The sequence below is a fragment of the Pollicipes pollicipes genome, unplaced genomic scaffold (assembly GCF_011947565.3).
Source record: "Pollicipes pollicipes isolate AB1234 unplaced genomic scaffold, Ppol_2.1 Scaffold_4002;HRSCAF=4701_pilon_pilon_pilon, whole genome shotgun sequence".
NCBI classification, from domain to species: domain Eukaryota; kingdom Metazoa; phylum Arthropoda; class Thecostraca; order Pollicipedomorpha; family Pollicipedidae; genus Pollicipes; species Pollicipes pollicipes.
In genome coordinates, this window is record NW_023596420.1 from 8,403,160 (window position 1) to 8,423,656 (window position 20,497).

The 20,497-nt window shown below is 48.5% G+C and overlaps 1 protein-coding gene across 1 annotated transcript in view; it reads right to left on the bottom strand.

Moving 5' to 3' along the window:
- LOC119093493 (pinin) overlaps positions 1–20,497 on the bottom strand; it is a 36,755-nt gene that overhangs the window by 14,456 nt on the left and 1,802 nt on the right. Inside the window, exons 2-4 of the mRNA XM_037216453.1 lie at positions 12,858–12,974; positions 7,168–7,678; positions 6,642–6,696 (exon numbers count right to left, since the gene is read on the bottom strand). Coding sequence (XP_037072348.1) covers positions 6,642–6,696; positions 7,168–7,678; positions 12,858–12,974 — 683 coding nt within the window. The remainder of the gene's footprint in view (positions 1–6,641; positions 6,697–7,167; positions 7,679–12,857; positions 12,975–20,497) is intronic.

Consider the following 20,497-nt stretch of genomic DNA (forward strand, 5'->3'; position numbering starts at 1 on the left):
ATTGGTGAATTTCGTATCTGTGCCTGCGTTTCCAATGTCTTACTCGTCACATGTCGAATATTGGAAATTGTCTGCTGGAAACGAATAAATAAATGATAGCATTAGTAAAAAGGAAGCTATATTCGTTTATCTACACAAACTACACCACTGCTTCCTCTTTCCCATATCACACTTAAAAGAGCACTTGGTGGTACTTTAATAAAGCCAACACCAATGTAGGCACGACGACGATAGTGAACTCGAGGTTCGAGTGAGTAAATGATCCTTGTGACCCAGATGCATGGAATACATGAACTGCTTTGTTTTATATAGTTACGTTTTCGCATTGTACCTTACGACAGCGACACCACGGGCAGATGGTCTGAATGGCGGGGGATGAAATGGGCTGCTGAAGATCACGGCTGCACGGCCATTACCTATTCCTTGCACGAACTCTGCAGCCGTAATGCTCAATTGAGGAATCAATATTGTTGGAGAAATGGACCCTGCAAGGGGTTTCACCGTGGTACCTTACAAAAATGAACCTTTTTGTCCAGCACATGACTGACCGTTGCACATGTGACGGCTTGGTGTTCAACGCATTCAACAATCCTCAACTTGAACATTTGGAGCAGCCCAGCACCACCAAACACGCAGCGTACAAAATATCGTGAGCGACGATAAGCAGATATAGACATTGGACTGTGGCAATAGCAGGGCACTGTTGCTTATTACTAAAGAGGTACAGGCTCACGAGACAACTAAATCCACCGGATCCACGGGCGCAACGGAGTGCGATAGGGCCATCCCATTCCATAGAGTGCGATAGGGCCATCCCCTTCCATAGAGTGCAATAGGGCCATCCCCTTCCAAAGAGTGCGGTAGGGCCATCACCCTCCATTCCCCTTTGTCAAATGCTGATGACTCTTTAAGCCGTAATCCGTTTGAATAAATGCTTGCTCGTATTTACCCCAATCAACTTTGTTCGTTTCGACTTTTAGACCTTTCAGTTGTTTTCAAATTCGGCTTCGATCTCCGTCGACTTTTATTATTCCTCTTGCCACTTTGTCATTCGAGTGATTCGATTCACCTTTTATCCGTGTCGCCTTTATCCTCGAATTTTTCGTTCAACTCGCTCCCGGTTCTATCCTCATCCCCGTCGACGTAATGTGCCTCTACTTTTCGTTCGACTTTTTCCTTTTGACTTGGACCCTTGCCCAACGCTTAAGTGATAAACCGGCATTTTAGCAGAAGGTGCATTAAAACGCCGTGATACTGGTTTAGCCCCGTCTTACTAAACATTGTTTTGCTACCCGTGGTGTTTCTGGAATAACTCCAAAGAAAGAGAAATATTCAGTCCGCTCAGCGGACAACAGAGCTTTTCTGTAATGTAGTTTATTTGGCCTGCTCATGCCGGGTGGTTACGAGCATGTCCATAGACAGAGCTAGTTTTAACGTTAGCTAAGCAAAAATTTCGCGGCTCGAGCAGTACGACCTTTTACGATTTTGACGGGCTTATATTTTATGCCGCCGTTGGTCATTCCACCACGAAATAGTGAAAAACATCTTTCGTAGTTCTTTAAAAGGTATCTTGCAATATTTTCAAGACGTCCAAATGAAGGCTGCTTGGTAAGGCTACGTACGCCTGTAACGACGCATCACCGGTGCTTCACCTCATGTCATCGGAATGGAAACGCAGAATTTTCCCGTCACGAAAAATCTGGGAGCTCAGATCGAAAACAGGTTCAGAATCTCGACGACCGAACGTGGCAGCGACACCGGACTTATCAACACCGACGGACGAGAAAGCCGGCACCCATACTGGCAATGGCGAGAGTCAACGAGCGCAGACTCTGACGGACCACCGTACACAGATTGTAGATCCGTCCATGTCGCGATGTTGGTGTCGAATCTCGGTAACAAGAGCAGGAAGAAACACCAGGCCAGTTGTGCGGTGACAGTGAACGAACCGCCTGTATATTAACCACACTATCCAGCTAAAGGAGCGCTGAGAGTGGCTAAAGAGTAAACGGCGACATCTTCTCCAAAACCAACCTCAACAAGGTACGGGTTAAGCCTATAGACACTTCGATGAAAGTTAGCTATGTACAGAAAAGAGTATGGTGGCTAATACCAATACAAAATGCTAGTTTTTTCAGTATTCCTGCCACAAACAACAGGACCGCAAACTACTGAGATCGACTGGCTAAGATTCCTCAATATTTTCAATCAAAGTCGCTGTGCTTTGGCAGACCCAAAGCCATCCAACATTCCAGCAAGGTCGCATTTCATCAAGTATCGAATTTCTACGTGAGCGCTAAACACAGGCGCCTCATTTGCCTTATTGCCTTTATTAGCTTGGGAGAGTCAAATATTCGGACGCATTGATAAAGCCGCCCGTGTCGGCTCTCAAACGCGACGGACTCGGCATCTGCGGTCACGGCTCGATATCAGCTCCATGGCGATAGTAGTCGCTACTTGACAGCACCTCACTCGGCACATGCAGCAAAGGGCGTCATACTCACGTCAAAGTGGCGTCACTTGAAGCATCAAAAATATTGGGAATGTGATCTTTTTTAAATTCTTGGCATTTCTTGTCATGCGATGTCTTCATCATGGCAATAGATTCAGATTACCTGCACGTTAGCAAAAGGCATCAAGCGTCAAGTTGGGTGACGCTCGCCTCAGCAAAAATCGTCCTGCTGTCCCAACAGCGTACCGATGAAAGGCGGTCAAAATTGTGTTCTCATGACCTCTGGCAAATGTGTCCATCACGCTGGAAGTAATGCAAACATGCACAGACGCAAGTAGGAAGTATTTTTTGGACATTTCAGACTAACTGTTAGCTTTGCTGAGCAATATGAATCTATGTTACGGCTGGAAAGCAAAACAATATGTTTGCCCACGCTTTCTGGAGGCTCCCTGCTTTAGGTACGGATTCAGTGTTTTTTTTTTTTTTAGTTGACGGTCTAGTCCCCGCCCATCGCCTGAGGCGGAAACCATGATCGTTGTTGGTTGAACCATGGGTTATAAAAATGACGGATGAAAATGTGGACGGCAATGCGTTAATTTGCTCCCCACTTCTATCAAAACATGTGGGCTATATACGGGAGCATTCTACACGAATCGGGACATTTTTGTTCTTCACTGAAAGCTTTTGCATTCCATCAAAGTTTTATGCACGAAATGATAGCTCTCGGTAGAAAAATATCCTTGGGTGGAAAACATTCATAGGTGGTTATATATGGTGTCAGCATTGCCATTGTATGCCATTAATTTTTTGGATGGCAGGCTTTAAAAAAGGTCAGTGAAATTTCGACTTAAGGCCAAGTCCACCAAAAGACAAATCCATTTACAAGGTGATTTCAGGTGATGACAGTCTTAACAAGGACCGTGATATTTACGAGTAAGTTCATAGAAAAGTATATCTGTGAAGGATCGATAAAAAAAAACTCAGCAAGAATGTTCGCACCGAGATGACAGGAATCCAATTTTCACGAACCGGAAAGACATTCCTTAGCAACCAATTACCCAGAAAGTCAGTCCGCCACCTGCTGGAAGAGCTTGGGTGGGGCTCAAAGGCCACGAATAGGATTCTCAAAGGGGATGCCGGAGTGTATCCTTTCAAAACATGGACTCGCCACATCCCGCAAGGAAATGACACGGGGGCCAGAAATCGCTCTGTTCATGGCTGATTCAGCGCAGTAGCAAAAAATACGATGCATTTCTGGAATAGATATGAATGTTAAATGAAGCTCATTTTGACGTGGAAAGTGGCTTGAATTTACAGACTACTCGTTCTAGAGAACCTACGCAGCTGACATGGTAGGGCAGAGGCTGCTGCACGGCTAACAGTCACGCATGGTATAGCAGAGGCCGCTGCACGGCAACAGCCACGCATGGTATGGCAGAGGCTGCTGCGCGGCTAACAGTCACGCATGGTGTAGCAGAGACTGCTGCACTGCTGACAGTCACGCTTGTTACGCGATCGACTGTTCACGGCTCATTGGCCTGTTGTAGTTTGACCGCAGCTGCATTGTATCGACAGCCTGCATGTCCATTACCCCAGCGGGACGGCACGATCGTGGCGGAGGGAGCGGTTTGGTGACAGGCCCATTTCGATCAACATGGCTCACGAGCTGCCGTCCCGGTTCCCCGACCCTAGTCTACGGCTTCCTCCCTTTGAGGTATTTAGAGGGCAAGGTTTACCAGGCCAAGGTCTTCCAACATCCTAGGGCTGCAGAATGCTACTGCACAAGCTGCGCAGTCGACCAAGACTACACATGTTTGTGAAAATAGTCAGGCTCTACGAAAAAAAACACTTGTGCCTCTCGAGAAAACAAGTACAGGAGGGCCGCGTGCTCTAGCAGGTGATTAATTAGCATGGAGTGATAAATGCATGCCGTGCAAGAGGTGCCTTTCTGGCGATTTCTGTTCGACACTTTTGAAGTCTAGCCACGATATTCATAAGAATAACCTATCTGTCCGAAATTTCACATATCTAAGAAGTATACGATATACTCTTGCGGGCTTTTGGAAAGGTTACGTAAGCTGTCAGTGCATTTGCGGGAGGCATTATGCTTACGAACAAGACAGCACTAATACCCTTATTCCTTCTAGAATAACCAGATGAACAAACAGATGCAGTGGTATTTCAGCTACATGCCGTTATGGAAAGGAATGTCAGGAGCAATGTCAAACTTGCTACTGGTATTTGTTTCGACAGAGGCATGTAGCCGAAACATCAATACATCCGTCCCTCCATTCTCCTGGCTATGCTACGAGAAAAAAGGCTGTTACTTCCGTCATATTTTCTAAAACTCAATTATGCGTAAGAATGTCAGTGCTACGTGGTGTCCAGATACGTCAACAAATGGGACATTTCGCTAAACAACGATTCCTGCTGCATATATACTTGGTGCGACGCCACATGCAGCCTTGGATGCGCATGCATGTAATCATTGTAGGAAAATGATCAGGATCGCTCCTCCACGTTTTAGATAGAGCATTGCTATGGAAGCCTTAGTAGCCGTGCTATGCTATGCTCAACCTCTCAGAGTGTCATGACTAAGACATAAAGACTTGCTTTTGTGCAAGATTGTTGCCAATTGGTAGTGACTCTAGGGGCACACTATTGGACATTGCTTGACTTGTGGGGTTGACCTGTTCTCTGACCTGAGAAATTGCAACGTAGAAAAAGGAAAACGATGCATGTATTTGACATCGTGATAAGATCTCCACCAGCAAACATAAGCAACACTATATGTCGGCACATCGAACGACTTAACTCCTCTCCAACGCAGGTTTGCACTGGGCTGCACTCTGTGCAGTGACCAAGAGGTAATCCGCCCTCCCCCTTCCCCCCCCCCCTCTCCAATGAAGTCAACAACAAATTCTAAACTTGCCAGACATCGGAAATGTGCACAAACCATTTTTGGCCATCCAAGCTGTTGTTTTATATGTCTAGATAACACAGAAAAGCATAGTTCACAACTCCCTGAGAATCAATCATTGACCTTGAGTTGACCTGACATTGCCACCGACTTCGATACCAAGAATACATTGTCTAGATCACAGAGCACTGGACTGCGAATTCCGCATCACTATCGGTGGGACCAGCCCATTGGTTTCTAAGATAAGTGGGAGAAGAGCAGAACAGTGTGGCATCCAGTAACCGCAAGATGGCCAAGTCCTCGAAGCCAACGCCAGCCTGCAGTATATATTAAGCAACAAATGTAATATTTCCGCTGTTCTGCGTGTGCTGAGGCTGAAGAGCCCAAACACACGCAGAGCAGGCTTTGCCCGTTTGACAAGCCGCAACAACACGCTTTGCCCGTTCTCGGAGAGAATGAATTGCTTTTTTGTTTTTTGGGTAGTGGCAGTGCCTTGAAGTTCGATTGTGATATTGTGATTAATGGCTGATATTGTAATACATTAATGGATATTGATTGCTGATATATAATTGATATTGTGATGATTGCAAGCTTTTAGGGACAAAGGGACCTCACAAATGCTGTGTAGGTTCACAATTTCTGACACAAGCTCATCTTGTCTCTCATACACCACAAAGGGTTTGAAAAATGTCATCCAAGTCGGTGACGTACCTCGAGTCAGCGCCCTCTAACGCCAACAAGGTGACCCCTCCCACGACCCGCCACCTCCGGGTCACCACTCACCCGAGCCGCAGCAGGGGGATCTGCAGCACGGAGGTCATGCCGGGCCACGGCGGCGGTCAGCGGTACACTGCGCCGTCAGACCGCGCTCGGCCGACGCCACCAGCGGCCCGCCGTCTCCGGGTCCGAATCGATGGTGAGATGTGCGCGCAACGCCGGCCGTCGGCGGCGGCGGCGACGGCAGCGGCGGCGGCGGCGGCCGGCCCCGAGCGCCGCCGATGGCCGAGCGATGGCAGGAGGTGGCGGCGCCGCGGACCGTGGCGGACCGCTCGTCAGGACCGCGCGCCACCACTGCGGAGCGTGGGTGACGGGGCTCGGGCGGGGCACGGCTCGGGGAGGGGGAGGGGAGAAGCTGACTGACAGTCCTCGGTGGTTTGTCAGGTGCCATGCCGGGGGGCCCAGGCCGAACTCTGAACACCCGAAGCTCAGGGCCATGCTTGGTTACACCAAGCATAAAACACTTTTGTGCAAGACTTATATTGCACTCACCACGCGTCCTGCGCCTGATCGTCTTGGTCGAGCGACGCACCAGCATCCTTGCAATCTGAAACACCAACGTACCGGTCTCACGCAGGGGCTATTGCCTGTTCTTGCCTGGCATGAATTGATGGCACACCATGCGAACACGTCAAATACAAATACCTGTTAGCTCGCCCCAGCAGTGAAAAACACAGCCAAATCACGGATGCATCTCTATGTTTTGTGTTGGGCAATGATGGCTGGTAACCATTACGATATTCACATAGATTTCCATGTGCTCCTACCGCTTGCAAAGAGCTGCATGGCGGCTATAGCACCGTTTACGACGGAAACACGGCCATGCACGACGGGGAGATTCCTCGCATTTATGGGTGGCGAGAGGTGGCTTGCTAAACCAAGCAATACACCACCAAATACTGATCAGCTGTCTCGTTCACGTGGCACTGAAACGCAACGATTGACACATTGGCGTATTTCCTACAACACTCCCAAGAAATGACATACGCACTTAGTGGTGTAGACAGTGCACCCTTACCTTCCGCGAGTTGGTCCTGGGCCGGTGGTGACCCGAAACGTACGTCCTCCCCAACATCGTCACCAAAGCGCTCGCAGTCAGGCACAGCCTCGTGCTCAGCATCCTGCTCGTGCTCCGGGTAGCCCTCTTCCTCTGCATCATGTTCTGGATAGAGTTCGTCTGTAGGTTCAGAACTGGCCTTCACCTCTGGCTCATGCTCCGCTTCTGCGGAGGGCTCTCTGTCCGGGTCAACCTCGAGGTCAGCGTCAAGATCGGGGTCAATCTCGATGTCCGGTTCCTCCTCCTCTTCGCGCTCAGGGGCCGGGTACGAGCCCATGGTGGGCTCCAGATCTGGGATGGGTTCCGCCTCGGAGCTCAGGTAGGGGGAGGCGTCCCGCTCGAACTCAGGCTCCGGGCTGAGCTCGTAGTACTCCTCGTCCTCCTCCCAGACGGGGGCAGGAGACTCCAGAGTCCTCCTCGACCGCTCCGAGATCGGCTGTCCATCTCCGAGATCGGTGTCCTTTCTGGCGCCCTGAAAGCAGAAAACGGCGTCACATAGTCGGTTTGTATCTCAGCGAAGTCCGTGCATTCACACTTGATCCTCCCAGCCAGCAGCTGAGTTAGATGTTTCTTGGAGACCGGGTATTCATCTACAGATCTTCGAATACACGAATCCCCTGCGCGATACTCGTCCGGGTTTATGTGCTCATTCTGCAGCAATCATATGGAAGGTGGCTCAACGAGTTCCGGGCCTTACATGTGCGCTGTAGGAGATAATCAAGCGGATACAAGTACGTGGTAGCAGTTCTTCCATCATGGCAGCGTTTGAGTACATAGCTTTCAACCGAAGAAATGTCGCGGAAGTTGGAGATATTCTACTTCATCCGTATGCATTGGTTTAATACGACTTTTTTGCTGATCACACTATTTGCTCACTTTTAAGAAACAGCGAAACTTGTTTGGCTGCTCCAATCCCTTGGAGCTTCTTACGTGAGTCCATTACGCAAAAAATGAGTGATAAATGTTTTTCCAACTTAATAATCTTCTGTTCGGGGAGGATACAGCAGGCCTATGGTGAAAGCGAGATTGATTTTGTTTGATCAGTCAGTTTGACACTTGGCAGTTTGACACTTGACAGTTTGACACTTAGCAGTTTGACACTTGACTTGACACAGACACTTGATCAGTTTGACACTTAAATTCAGACCGACCCAAATGCACAATTAACTCTATTCCTTAAAAAATTGTGCAGGCGAAACGATGACACTTTGCCTCTGAAAACGCAATAAACGGGAAGCAAACAAAGCAGCATTGCTTAAAGACCCCGTCAAAAATAGCTGTAGCGTCGCAGCCTGGATTCACTACTGTTCGGCCCTAGACCAATGATCTAGCGTCGCAGCCTGGATTCACTACTGGCCGGCCCTAGACCAATGCTCTATTGTCGCAGCCTAGATTCACTACTGTTCGGCCCTAGACCAATGCTCTAGCGTCGCAGCCTGGATTCACTACTGGCCGGCCCCAGACCAATGCATGGCTGGTCTGGTTCAGAATGGTGGGGACAGAATAAACGAGGAGTATATTTAAGGTGAAAATGTGTGTTTGACGCAAGTCTTTTAGTCGCTTCACCTCATTGTGCATTTTTTTCTGGGCCTTAAAACCTACTGGTGGGGATAATGGAGGAACAGTTTGTTTTGGTTGACTCCGCTACAAATTGCGCTGTTGCTTCTTATTTCAACCTGGCGTTGTACAGCATTAACCAAACGTTGATATTCAAAGATGCTATACAGGGAGACATTTTGGAAATTGCTTCGGTCAGCAAATATGAGCGATGACAGCGCCGGCAAGCTGAAAATGCAGTACACCATTACGTGATGCTGACAGACAAAAACGCAACTAGAAAACTCACTGCGCAAAGCACCATAGTGGCATGTACTGGGCTCCTGCAAAATGTATCATTAATTTGCTCACTAGAGCATGCTGCATGCAGTTCGGAATAATATTTGCCTGGCCTTTTACGCCGGTCCTGCAGCTTCACAAACACCTAATTATTAGTATTTCGCAGACTTCAAACTTCGCTGTCTACACTACCGAAGAAGTTGAACAGAAAGGAGTTGCTGCGTATTTATGATGTGAGGGACAACGACTACAATGAAATTAAATCCAGAGCCAAAAGAATCACACCACAGCATTTTGTTCCTGCCACTGTGCCCATGTTTTCTGATAGATTCGGAGATTGAAGTTAGTATTTCGCCTCAATTTCCGTTGAAAGTCGGCATTAGTGACCTGTTTTCATGAAACGCATCGACAAAGAATACTTTTCAGCTATTCATAGCGCTGGTTAGACATTTCGTTTGGCGCTGCGGAACTGCATCAAGACTTCCACTACTCCAAGACGTCGTCAATTTCGGAAAGCGATACATGTGCTTAGAAAAATGTATCGCACTGCATGATGGGAAGATGCCAAAATTTGGGGGTAATGGTAGGCGACTGGTGACAGGCTTTGTTTTTACTAAGTGTAAACAATGGCTGTCTGCTATTGTTTGGAAATTGCACCGCGATGCCAGTAGAACGACGTTAATCTGTAGTGACAGTTATACGCGATGCTATTTATTAATTATTTGATTGATATCTTATGGCAATGCTTTTGTCTTATTGTTTATTTATTCATAAATATCATGATTGACGGAATGCTGTGCCATTAAGATAAAAATTCAGAAAAAGTATTGTTGCAAAAAGCACGACGTGATTTGTCTGAATATTTTTGGTAGTTCTGTATCATCCCGGGGCGTATTTGCAGGGGTTCTTGACTCTTCCTCCTCTGACACTTGAATCTAAATTTGTTCGACAGTGGTTCACGGAAGAAGGAAGTGGCTAAACTAACAACATCGCGTTCTCGGGTTGCATGAAGTCATTACATTTGCCGCCGTGTTGCATTCTCGTTACACTTTTTCGTGTGCTTTAGTGATTTGGTATTGATAATTCGTGTGAGGTGTAGCACGTATATTACGATTATGAGTGCTTTTTGTTGTCGCAGATAGCTCGGTGATGACACTGATGTCGCCTCAGATAGCTCGGTGATGACACCGATGTCGCCACAGATAGCTCGGTGATGACACCGATTTCGCGCAGTTAGCTCGGTGATGAAACTGATGTCGCGTTATGATAAGTGTTGTGGGACCTAGCTTACCGCCTGTCAGCTAATACGATGTGCGTTTTTCCGAAATTGTTCGATTCATCGATATGTCGCCGAGGTTGGCGCCAGTTACTGATTTATTGACCCCTGTCGGACGGCTGGAAGGAATCTATATATTTCCAGGTATCAGCTGCCCGTGATCATCCAATCATTCAGCCGCCTCTCGAATGAGGTGGGGACGGTAATAACAAGCTTTGGCTATCTTGACGTGAGTGGAGTGCTTCGATCATCAGTTGCATCTTGGAGATATTAATATTTTCGGAACAAAATTGCTTTACATATTTCCGTAAAGAGGCCGAGTTACACATGAATCAAGGTTTGGGCTAAGCGAGGCAATGTCATCATCACCAACATTATGACGGCTTTATGACCCACCCATCTGCTGAAGCAAGGGTGGGTACGGCAGGGAATCAAACCCCGTACCGCTGGTTTCTCAGGCGTGCAGCTTAAAGGGGATGTTTCACATTTGAAGATATTGAAGCAAGCATCATACATGATGAAACAAGCTCACTTATAACTATGAATATCCTTTAACTGGAATGGACTGCTCTAAACAAAGTAATTTTTCTGTTAAGTAAATATGCTCCTCGATACATCATTGTTTGCTTAGATCATCGTTCTCTGCACAACATTGATTGGGAGCCAACTGACGGAGCACCATGTTCGTGAGCACCATTTCGTCTGTGGGCACCATTTGCTTTATATCTGGAAATGGTGTTCACAGACGGCAGATATGAATGACTCGACTAATACATTTTTTCTTGGTCTTGGTCGTCGCATGGCTTATGGGATGCCAGTATTTGGATGACGTTGTCATGACGTTATGGATGTCAAGGAGACCTTGAAATACTCTCCTAGAAATACTCTCCCAGAAATGCTCTACCAGAAATACTCTCCCAGAAATACTCTCCCAGAAATACTCTCCCCATTTTCGCCCGTGGGTAACTCAGAAACTAGAGGGGCTTGGGTTTAGGAAGGGCGAGGTTGTGAACTGTACTGAAAGGTCTTCAAAATGTCTATCTTTGTTCAAAACCCCCATAGAAATGTGGAGCATTTTCCTTAACTATTTCACTGTCGGTGCCCTGCCCTACTGTGAAAACGCGTTGAATGTAGTACACCTTTAGTTCCGCATTCGTCAAAATACGAGACGACTCGTCAGCCAGCGCTCGTCAGCTTTCACGCCCGCCTGCGCACTGAGGACGTGTATATTGACATATGCTTCTAATGACACTACTCGCAAGAGGATCACCAGTTTTACCAGTGGGCCGTATTAGGAATTGTAGTTTCTTATTCAGTTGGGGGCTCCGGTCCGTAACTTGTAGAATAAAGTGTGCCAAAGACGAAGAAAAACTCACTTTGGGGTCATTTGCGAGGTAGGTTTAGTCGTTTTCCCTGCTCAGTCCCCATCCTGCATGTAAATTACTTTGCCGGACTGCGCCCCTGCTGCTCAGAAATTGCATGTCATGCCGTTTTAATCCCCAGTTATGGTCATAGCGAACTTCAGCAACATGCGACTCGACTAAGTCAATTCTGGTGACTGACACCGCTAGGTGATGGGAGAGATCGGGCGCATGGACAGACGGAAGCGGTCAGCGGGGACCATGCCTCCACGAAGACATAATTTGCATCTGAACGCTGACCCCCAACTTACGGACTCGGCTGGCTTTAAAATTAAGCACTAGATTCGCCCTTGGCCGGCAGCTTTTGGGAAAGACAAGGGCCAGTTACCAGCAGCACGCCAGGGTGTTCAATGACGTATATTATATCAAAGCTGGACAAAATGAGAGTGCGTCAAAGTTGTAAGTCTATTGGCACGATGAAGAAAAGCTTATAGCATGATTCTACAAGCATTTATTTGCTGGTGACACGACATTCCGTTCTGCTTCTGGCTATCAGGTGCCGCCTCAGATAACACGTGACTCGTCCAGTCCGAGCCACGTGATCCACGTGAGGCATCATGCCTCGGTAGTTTGTCCACCTAATCAGCGCAGCGCAGAGCCAAAGAAGCCCCGCGGGGCCGCCGCTGGTCGGTGCTATTCAGAGGCTGCTCGATTAGCTTCCATGTCGCCGCCCAGGCGGGCTTGGTTCGCGCCGGCGGATGGCAGCCGGCCGACCAGGTCCTCTGCCAGCCCACTGATTGGCTGGCGCTTCTCAGCGCTCGCCAGCCTCTTCACAGTGTTCGCGCATCATGCCGGTGCTGCTTGCTGAGCGGACTGTCGGCTGCGTAGCTGATGACAAGAAATCGGGCTGCTCGATTCGAAGGTCTCTCTCATTCTCTCATTCTTTCTCAATCTCAATCTCATTAAGAAGTACGTAAGGATGTGGCGTGTCTTTCGTGACGATGCCTGGCAATCGACCAACTTCGAGCAGGTTATGGCGTGGCGTACCATTTGAGAACCGGCCCGACAGCTTTCGGTTTTGCATGCGTGCAACCGCTCTCTGTGCTCGACCGGCGACAGGTGGCGTTTGTTGTGTTGTGTAGCGCGGCTTGAATTGCCTGCAGGCACCACAGACTGACCGTGGCGCGGCGAGTGAGCTCCGGGTCCTCCGACACGGCCCTTCCTCGGGTGCGGCCGCTCTCCAGTGGCGACCATCCGAAACGCCCCCGGAATGCCGGATATGGGCAGCAGGCGAACTGCGGGGAGCCGGGGGCATGGTCACGGCACAGGCGACACGGCGCGGCATGCGGCCGCCGACGACACGTGACGGCGCGACCGCTGGTGGTGCGGCGGCAGACAGGGAAGCAGGCGCGCTGCGTGAGACATACAGAGCCAGTCAGGAACACTCATAGACAGACGCGTGTGGCGTGGAGTCGCGTAGCGTTAACATGGCCGAAACCGTAGAAGTCTGGCCCTTATAGGGGTGCCGATAACGCAGCGTTTAGCGCGTCTGCGTCCAACACTGCGAGTCTGGAAAACCACAGGTGTAGGGTTCTGTCCTTCCAGCTGGAATGAGAGGCAGCGGATTCCATTTGGCTTCATCAGCTGAGCGCGTTGTGAAGTCCCAATGACACACGGTATGACACCTTTGCTTGCAAAGAATTGAACTGCAGCCCATAGTGCTTTGCGGGACGCATCCAAGTATTCCATGCAATTATTTGTCTTATAATTTTTTACATCACTAAGCATGGTTAACACGCGATCGGGCGAGGAAGTCAAATCGACCCCTCCCGAAGGTTTTTCCGGAATGGTTTCCGAACGGCGCAATGTAGCCGGGCCAAATTTTGTATAGCTGTAGACAATGGAATAGCGGATCGTTTGGTACCAGCAATTTAGATGTACCTTGTAAGGTTGCTGGCCTATGGCAGGTCAAAGTCAGACCATGGTTGCAGCAAAGTTAATTTCCAGGGAATCTTTCAATCTGATGCAACAACGGAATGTAAGACGAAGCCATACATCTCTGAGATGCTTTCTTAGGCAACACAACAATTGAGTGAACAAATTACATTAACCAAAGGCCAGGTAAGATGGTCAAACCAGGGTCAAATCAACCTGGTTTATTACGCTAGGGCTTGCTGTATGGGGTAGTTTTTGGTGCTCATTTCGAATTTATTGATATGAGGAACCGCATTACACATCTTCCATAGACTTCTTAGAGGTCAGAATAGGTCATTGACCTAGAGTGACCCAGGTCAACATTTTGTTTTTAGGAGCATACCGTCTAGCGTTATCTTCGTCGCTTATTCAGATGCCAAACACAGAGCAGTTTTGTATGATTTTGGTCACCATGACCTTCGAAAGGTCAAAAAAGGTCACTGAACTTAAATGGGCATGTGACCTCTTGCATAGAAACAGCTATCTAGGTTCCGGGGGCACTTTGGAGACCAACCTGGAATTTGACCTTGTTGACCTTATTTGACCCCAAAGTCATGACCTAGGAACCTCAAACTTTCAATTGGGTGAGTTCACGTACAGGTCAACATACCCTGTGAATTTGGTGTCTCTAGCTTCCTTAGTTGCCGAGATCTCAGGGGGGTCAAATTGAACCCCTACCCGAGCGATGGGTAGCTATCCGGCCACCCGGGGGCATGTTAAGAGAAGAGATGAAACACCCACAAAATCTGTGTGATGTATTGGTGTTGATCAGTAGCACAGGTACGGGAAGGCACGGGGCATGTTCCCTCTCTCCCTATTCGGTGCCGTGGGGCCCGAGGAACCTACGACTACGGGCCCGATTTGAGGGCCGCAGGACCCAAAAAGCCAGTCAGGGATCATGTTCAAGGGTTCCGGCCCGCAGGGTCACTCAAATGCCAGCCAGAGGGCCTTGCTCGCTGATCAGGGGTCCACTGAGTCGATAAGAGCCTATAGTTCGGTCAGACACCACCAGTAACGCACAGTCGGCTCCGCGGCGGCATGGCCCCAGGGGTCCATTTCCCAAGCAGGGACAAACGTGGAGCCAGCGATTTACATTGCTCGGGGCCCCACAGCGTCTAACAGAGGCCCTGTCGGCCAGTCGGCCAGAGGCAGTGTTCGAGAGGCCCGAAGAGCCTAGACGGCCCACCCGGTCTGATGATCAAGGGCCCGGTTGGAGAGTCTGGGGGCATAAAGGGCTGGTCGAAGTCTTATTCAGGGACCCTGACCTATGAAGACGGGCCCTCAGATAACGGTCATAGGGCGCTTTGTACCGATCGGGGACCCCTGAGTCGATATGGGCCTATATGTCGGTCAGGCTTCACCGTACCCATTAAGCCATAAAGTCGGGGTCAGTGTTGGGGGCCTTGTATCCGTCAGGGGCCCACAACGCCTAGCAGAGGGCCTTGTGCTCGCAAGGGCCACGAGCCGACCAAGGAAAGTGTTTGATGAGGCCCGAATAGGAGCCTGGGCGGCCCACCGCAGCCGACTATCAAAGCCCCGGTTGGAGGGCATAAGGGCCCGACGGACTGGCTGAAGATCACATAAAGAATCACTGCCCGTAGGGTCGTGACCTGAAATGTCAGTCAGAGGTTCTCTTGCACTGTTTGAGGGGCCCCTGGGACAACGCGGACGTCTAAGTCGGTCAGAGACCACGAATACCGAACAGTCAGTTTCATGTCTGTCTGAGCCCTTGAGACCCATTTCCCAAGCAGAGGCGAGGCTGGGGTCCGCGTTTTGCAATGTTCGGGGTTCCTAACACAATGAGGGGCTCCGATATCGGTTAGAAGCCAGAGCGTCGAACAGGGGTCCTGTGGCAGAAAGTGACCCCGAGTCGGGGGGTGCTTGAGAGGCTCGAAGAGGGGTCGAAGTTTCTCTCGAGACCAAATATCAACGGCCCGATGGGCAGGCTGAGGGGTCTGAAGGGCTAGCTGTTGGTTACATTAAGGACCCCGCCCGCGGGGCCATGATCTCAAATGTCGGTAAGATGATCTCTTTCACCAATATGAACCCCTGAGACGGAGCGTTCCTCTATTTCGACCAGAGGTCATGAACAACGAGCAGTCAGTTCCGTGTTGGTTTGAGCTCTTGGGGCCCATTCTCCAAGCAGGAACAAGGCCAGGTCCGCGATTTGCATCGGTCAGGCTCCTGTATCGTTCAGGGGCCCACAGTGTCTAACAGGGCGTTCTGTGTCAACATGGGGCCTCGAATCGGCTAGGGGAAGATTTGTTCAACAGGGTCGGGGACGGGAGCCCCAATGGCAGGGGGCCTCTTGCGTTGGTCGGGGCCCTCTGGCAATTGAAGGAAACAAGAACTTATGATGAGTGCTCACACTGAGGTAAAAGAAGAGTCCTGTGCCAGTCAGGGGCCCATTATCGAACGATGGACCCTCCAACCCTTTTCCAGCATCGCCTTTCAACCCTTTTCCAATTGTTTCAGTGCCGGTTCATGCGTCTGTCGGCGTTTTAGTGCCGGTTTATCGGGCCAACTGCGCTGGTCAAAACGCCTCCCGTGTCAGGGAGCGGAACAATGTGATATGATGAATCGATGATGATCGGCCAGGGGACGCCGCCCCGTGTCGCCAGAATGACGGCTGGAAGACACACCGCGGTGGGACAAAATGGCCTTTCAGTTCTTCACCTTGACAAGAATGCGTTCTGTAGTGTTGTACTCAGGGGAGCTCCTTTAACGAAAGGAAATAAGGGGTCTCATGAGCGCTGAATGGAGTGGGTCGAAAGGGGTTCAAAACGCACAAGGCCACCCCATGTTTCCCAGAGAGCGTTCATTGTTCTGCATAATCGAATAGTGAAAAAATGCCATCAAAAGGTTTGAACCTGTGTGCCGGGTGCCGATACTGTGGTTCATGCGCCTGCGTTAACCACCGCGAGTCTGGGAAACTAACGTTGCGCGGCTTAGGGAGACTGCAACGCCTAGCGTCGTGTTTTTTCTCAAATATGCGAGTGCGCATGCTCAAAACTACGTTACATAATGTGCACTATAAACCAATTCTGACTGAATGTTGCAGATATCTAAACAAACACGGCCTGGCCATGTAAATACAAATTATTGACCATTTTGATCTTCGATCTACATTCGCAGAATCCTTGCTATTTCCGTACAACCCTAAAAAAAATTGTACAAAGTTACTGAGTTCTATCGGTGTAAAATGAGTTCACTGGACCAGTATCAAATGAAGAGGCCGGACGCTTGATTCCATGCAGTCATTTCACGCGTGATTTCGTTAAAGCATTTACTATAAACTTAGGGCAGAATTGGTCTCGCCGTTGCGTTTGGCCTATATCCGAATTAAAGAAAAGAGGAAGATGTAATTTATATATATATATATATATATATATATATATATATGAAAAACGTGTCCTCAATAACAAATGGGTCATATCTGGAGATTTTTTGAGCGGGCCGTTTTACTGTCAGGGGCTCCTTGTCAACCCTGTGCCCCCTCTTGCCATGGCTCTGGCTGTACCCCTGATGCTGACACATAACCCAGCCGCGTTTCTTTGTTTTCTATTCTGATATGGTGTCTAAAAGAAAATCAATATTTGCAGGTCAGTCTTTGACCATTTAGCACCTCTTAAGCATGCTACGGAGCCTCAGTGATCCTTTAGTGCGGACTGAGCACCAAAACCAAAACGGGAAGTGGTTCATCATTCGTCGCCGCCTGATTTGTCATTCAAAACGTTCCAATACGCGCGTTAATAATGAAATGTTTCGTTTAATTGGCAGGCAGTTCAAATGTTCAAACGAAGTTTTTGTCGTCAAGAAACGAGCTCATGTGCTCATGAATAAATTATCAGGGTATATTACGAGCATATACTCGACGTTTGTGATCGGTTAAGCGCTCATGGTCAAGACCCACGGGTGACCAGGGTAAAATGACTCAAAATTAGCGCTTAAAATCCTAAGATGCATGACAGACAGAAAATCTCTCAAATCTGTGCAGACCGCCATTAACACGTGCTTGGGTGAGAGGGGCCAAATTGACCCCCTTCGAGCTTTTCTCTAGAATGGTTTCCGAACCGCGCGGCGTGGCCGCGCCAAATTTTGCATAGTTGTAGACAACTGATTAGCGGATCGTGTGATACCAAAAAATCAGATGCATCTTTTAAGCCCGATGACCTGCGGCAGGTCAAAGTCAAGCCATGGATTCAGTGAAGTAAATTTCAAAGGAATCGTTCAATCTGATGGAGCAGCGGAGTGTTAGATGAAACCATACATGTCTGGGATAATTTCTTAAGCAACAAAGCAATTGAACGACCAAATTCCATTGACCTAAGGTCAGACATGAAGGGCTGACCAAGGTCAAAACCAACCTGTTTTGTTACTGAAGCTTCTGGTGCTCATTTCGAATTTATTGATAACATGAACCGCAATTGGACATCTTCCATAGACTCGTTATAAGTAAGAATAATTCGCTGACCTAAAATGATCCAGGTCAACATTTCGTTTTTAGGAATATACCGCTTAGCTTAATCTTTGTCGCGAGGTGTAATATGCGCAAACTTCGTGGGCGGATCCAGGAGCAGTCAAGGAGAAGTTCGGTAAATTGACGGTCCACCGGAGCGGGACTAAGCGACTTATGAAAATAATGAGATATGAGTAAAAGACGTGGGCTCGAGCTGGCCGGTTGGCTGGGTTGCTCTCGACCTCGGACGGTGCGCCGCACCTGGTCGGCCGCTTCTGTTTGCCTTACAACCCGCACGGCCACTTGTGTTTGACTTGTACCGCTCGCCTCAGGCCTTTGCCCCTTTCCCGCGACTTGCCGCCGCAGTATATGAGCATACCGGAAGCATGTCTTCTGCTCTGCTTCTCCATCGCTCGCACTAACAGTGTGACGCGATAGAGAAGCACTAACAGCACGACGTGTTCTGCGTGCAGTAGGGCAATACCTTCTTCAGTGATGGTGTGACTGCTGGAGCGGGTGCTGATCGCTGAAACGCTGACATTGATGCGTGATTGAATCTGGCCACAGCGCATCTTTCACTTACCCTATCTTCCCTGACGGCTTGGACAAGAAATTTCCTTGCTTACTGAATTCCCAGTCCTTTATCTCCCTCGTTGGTAGTGTGGTGCGATTCAATTTGCGTGTTTCCTTCGGTCTGTCTGAATAAGCGGCTTCACAGGCCGTCCAGTAGGGATTTTTATCCAAGTTCTTGAATAAGAAGTTTCTTAGATCCTCCGCCATCTTGTATTGGACGGATTACTTTACACTCCCCTGAACGTGTGGGTTCTTCTCAACAACATTGTCGCACTGAATGCCATGGTTCGTCGGCTGTTGAATTAGAGTTCCCCAGCTCACCTGCCTTCCATTAAAGGGAATATGCCAACTTTTGTATTCACCTATTGTTAAATCAGACGTGCACGATTTGATCAGCAATACCGATTTTCTCGAAATCCTCCTCGATAGGTCAGCATTTCAATTTCAAGCAGCTGCTCCGCCGGAAAAATTACATTAGACTCCTTAATCACCACTATGAAAGTAATATTTTTCATTTTTTTACTTTTCTTACCGTGGGTGTTTTGTAATATGTGCAATACACTAATCTGTGAAAATGCTTGAGAAATAAGCGCTACTAAAGCCTGAAAAACTCCTTTTAGGTGAAAAACATGCGAATATGAAGCTATCATTACGGGAATTTTACGAAATGCTCTATCGCGGCTTTTATCGCTCTCCTATGCGTTTACTACAGTGCACTGTAGCAAACCATATTCGGGTGCGTAGCTCACAAACTAGAGGGGTTTAGCTCTTAAGAAGGACAGAGCTGTGAGCTCCACCGAAAGGCCTTTAAGATGCCCATTTTTACTTCAAAACCCCATACAAATGTAGGACACTCCCCTTAACGTTAGGCGATGACGTCACAAAGTCGCACGGGCCTGCATGGCGGCGCTGTATAGCAACGTCGCTGGGCAGGCAGCGGTCAAGCAGAAATGTCGTGGACGGTCTTGTTTATTATTGTGCAGTATAGTATCAGGGTTGTATTGCGATATGGCTACGGTGCGTGTTTTTGTGCCGCGGGTGGGAGAAATTCGAAGTGGTGTGTGGGTGTTGAGTCAAAGTCAGCATCGGAGGCAGTTTTTTGGCAGCAAGATGCCGCCCTGTGCATTGGCCTCCCGTAAGAACTTTAAACGGTACAAGAAAGGCATTTCATTTTTCACGTTCCCCAAAGCACAATCCAACTACCCTGAAAACATGGATGCACCTTCGTCCTAGGACTGATGTGGAAAATGCGGTGATCTGCTCCGACCATTTTTAAGACAATGGCTATGACTCTAGCTATCTGGTCAGGGCCAATCTCGTGCCCAACGTGGAATGACGCCTGCAGCCGGGTACAGTTCCGTCGATGCAGCTGGACATCGCCGGCACACCAAAGTAAGTATGCATGTGCTTAAAATGGGAAATTTCCGGCCGTTTTATTAAATGTTCCTTTTAAACTAAGTTCGCCGCCATCAATGCATGCATCATCTATTCCGCTCTGTGCCGTGTGCGGACTACAATACAAGACTCAAATGAGAGTTTCGGACATGGATAAGACAGTAGTATTAGCCTTATTCCTTGGAGAAAAACCAGCAGAATGGAGAAATAGTTGGGTTGATATTTCGGCAACATGCCTTTGTCGAAGCAATAGCTTAAGTGATAGAGTGATTGTGACTTCGATAAAGGCATGTTGCCGCAATATTAACCCAACCACATATTTATTCTCTTGATTTTTATCCAAGGAATAAGGCCAATACTACCGTCTCATCTATGTGAATAATGTTCCTTCGCTAATGCACTGAACAGCGTACGAGA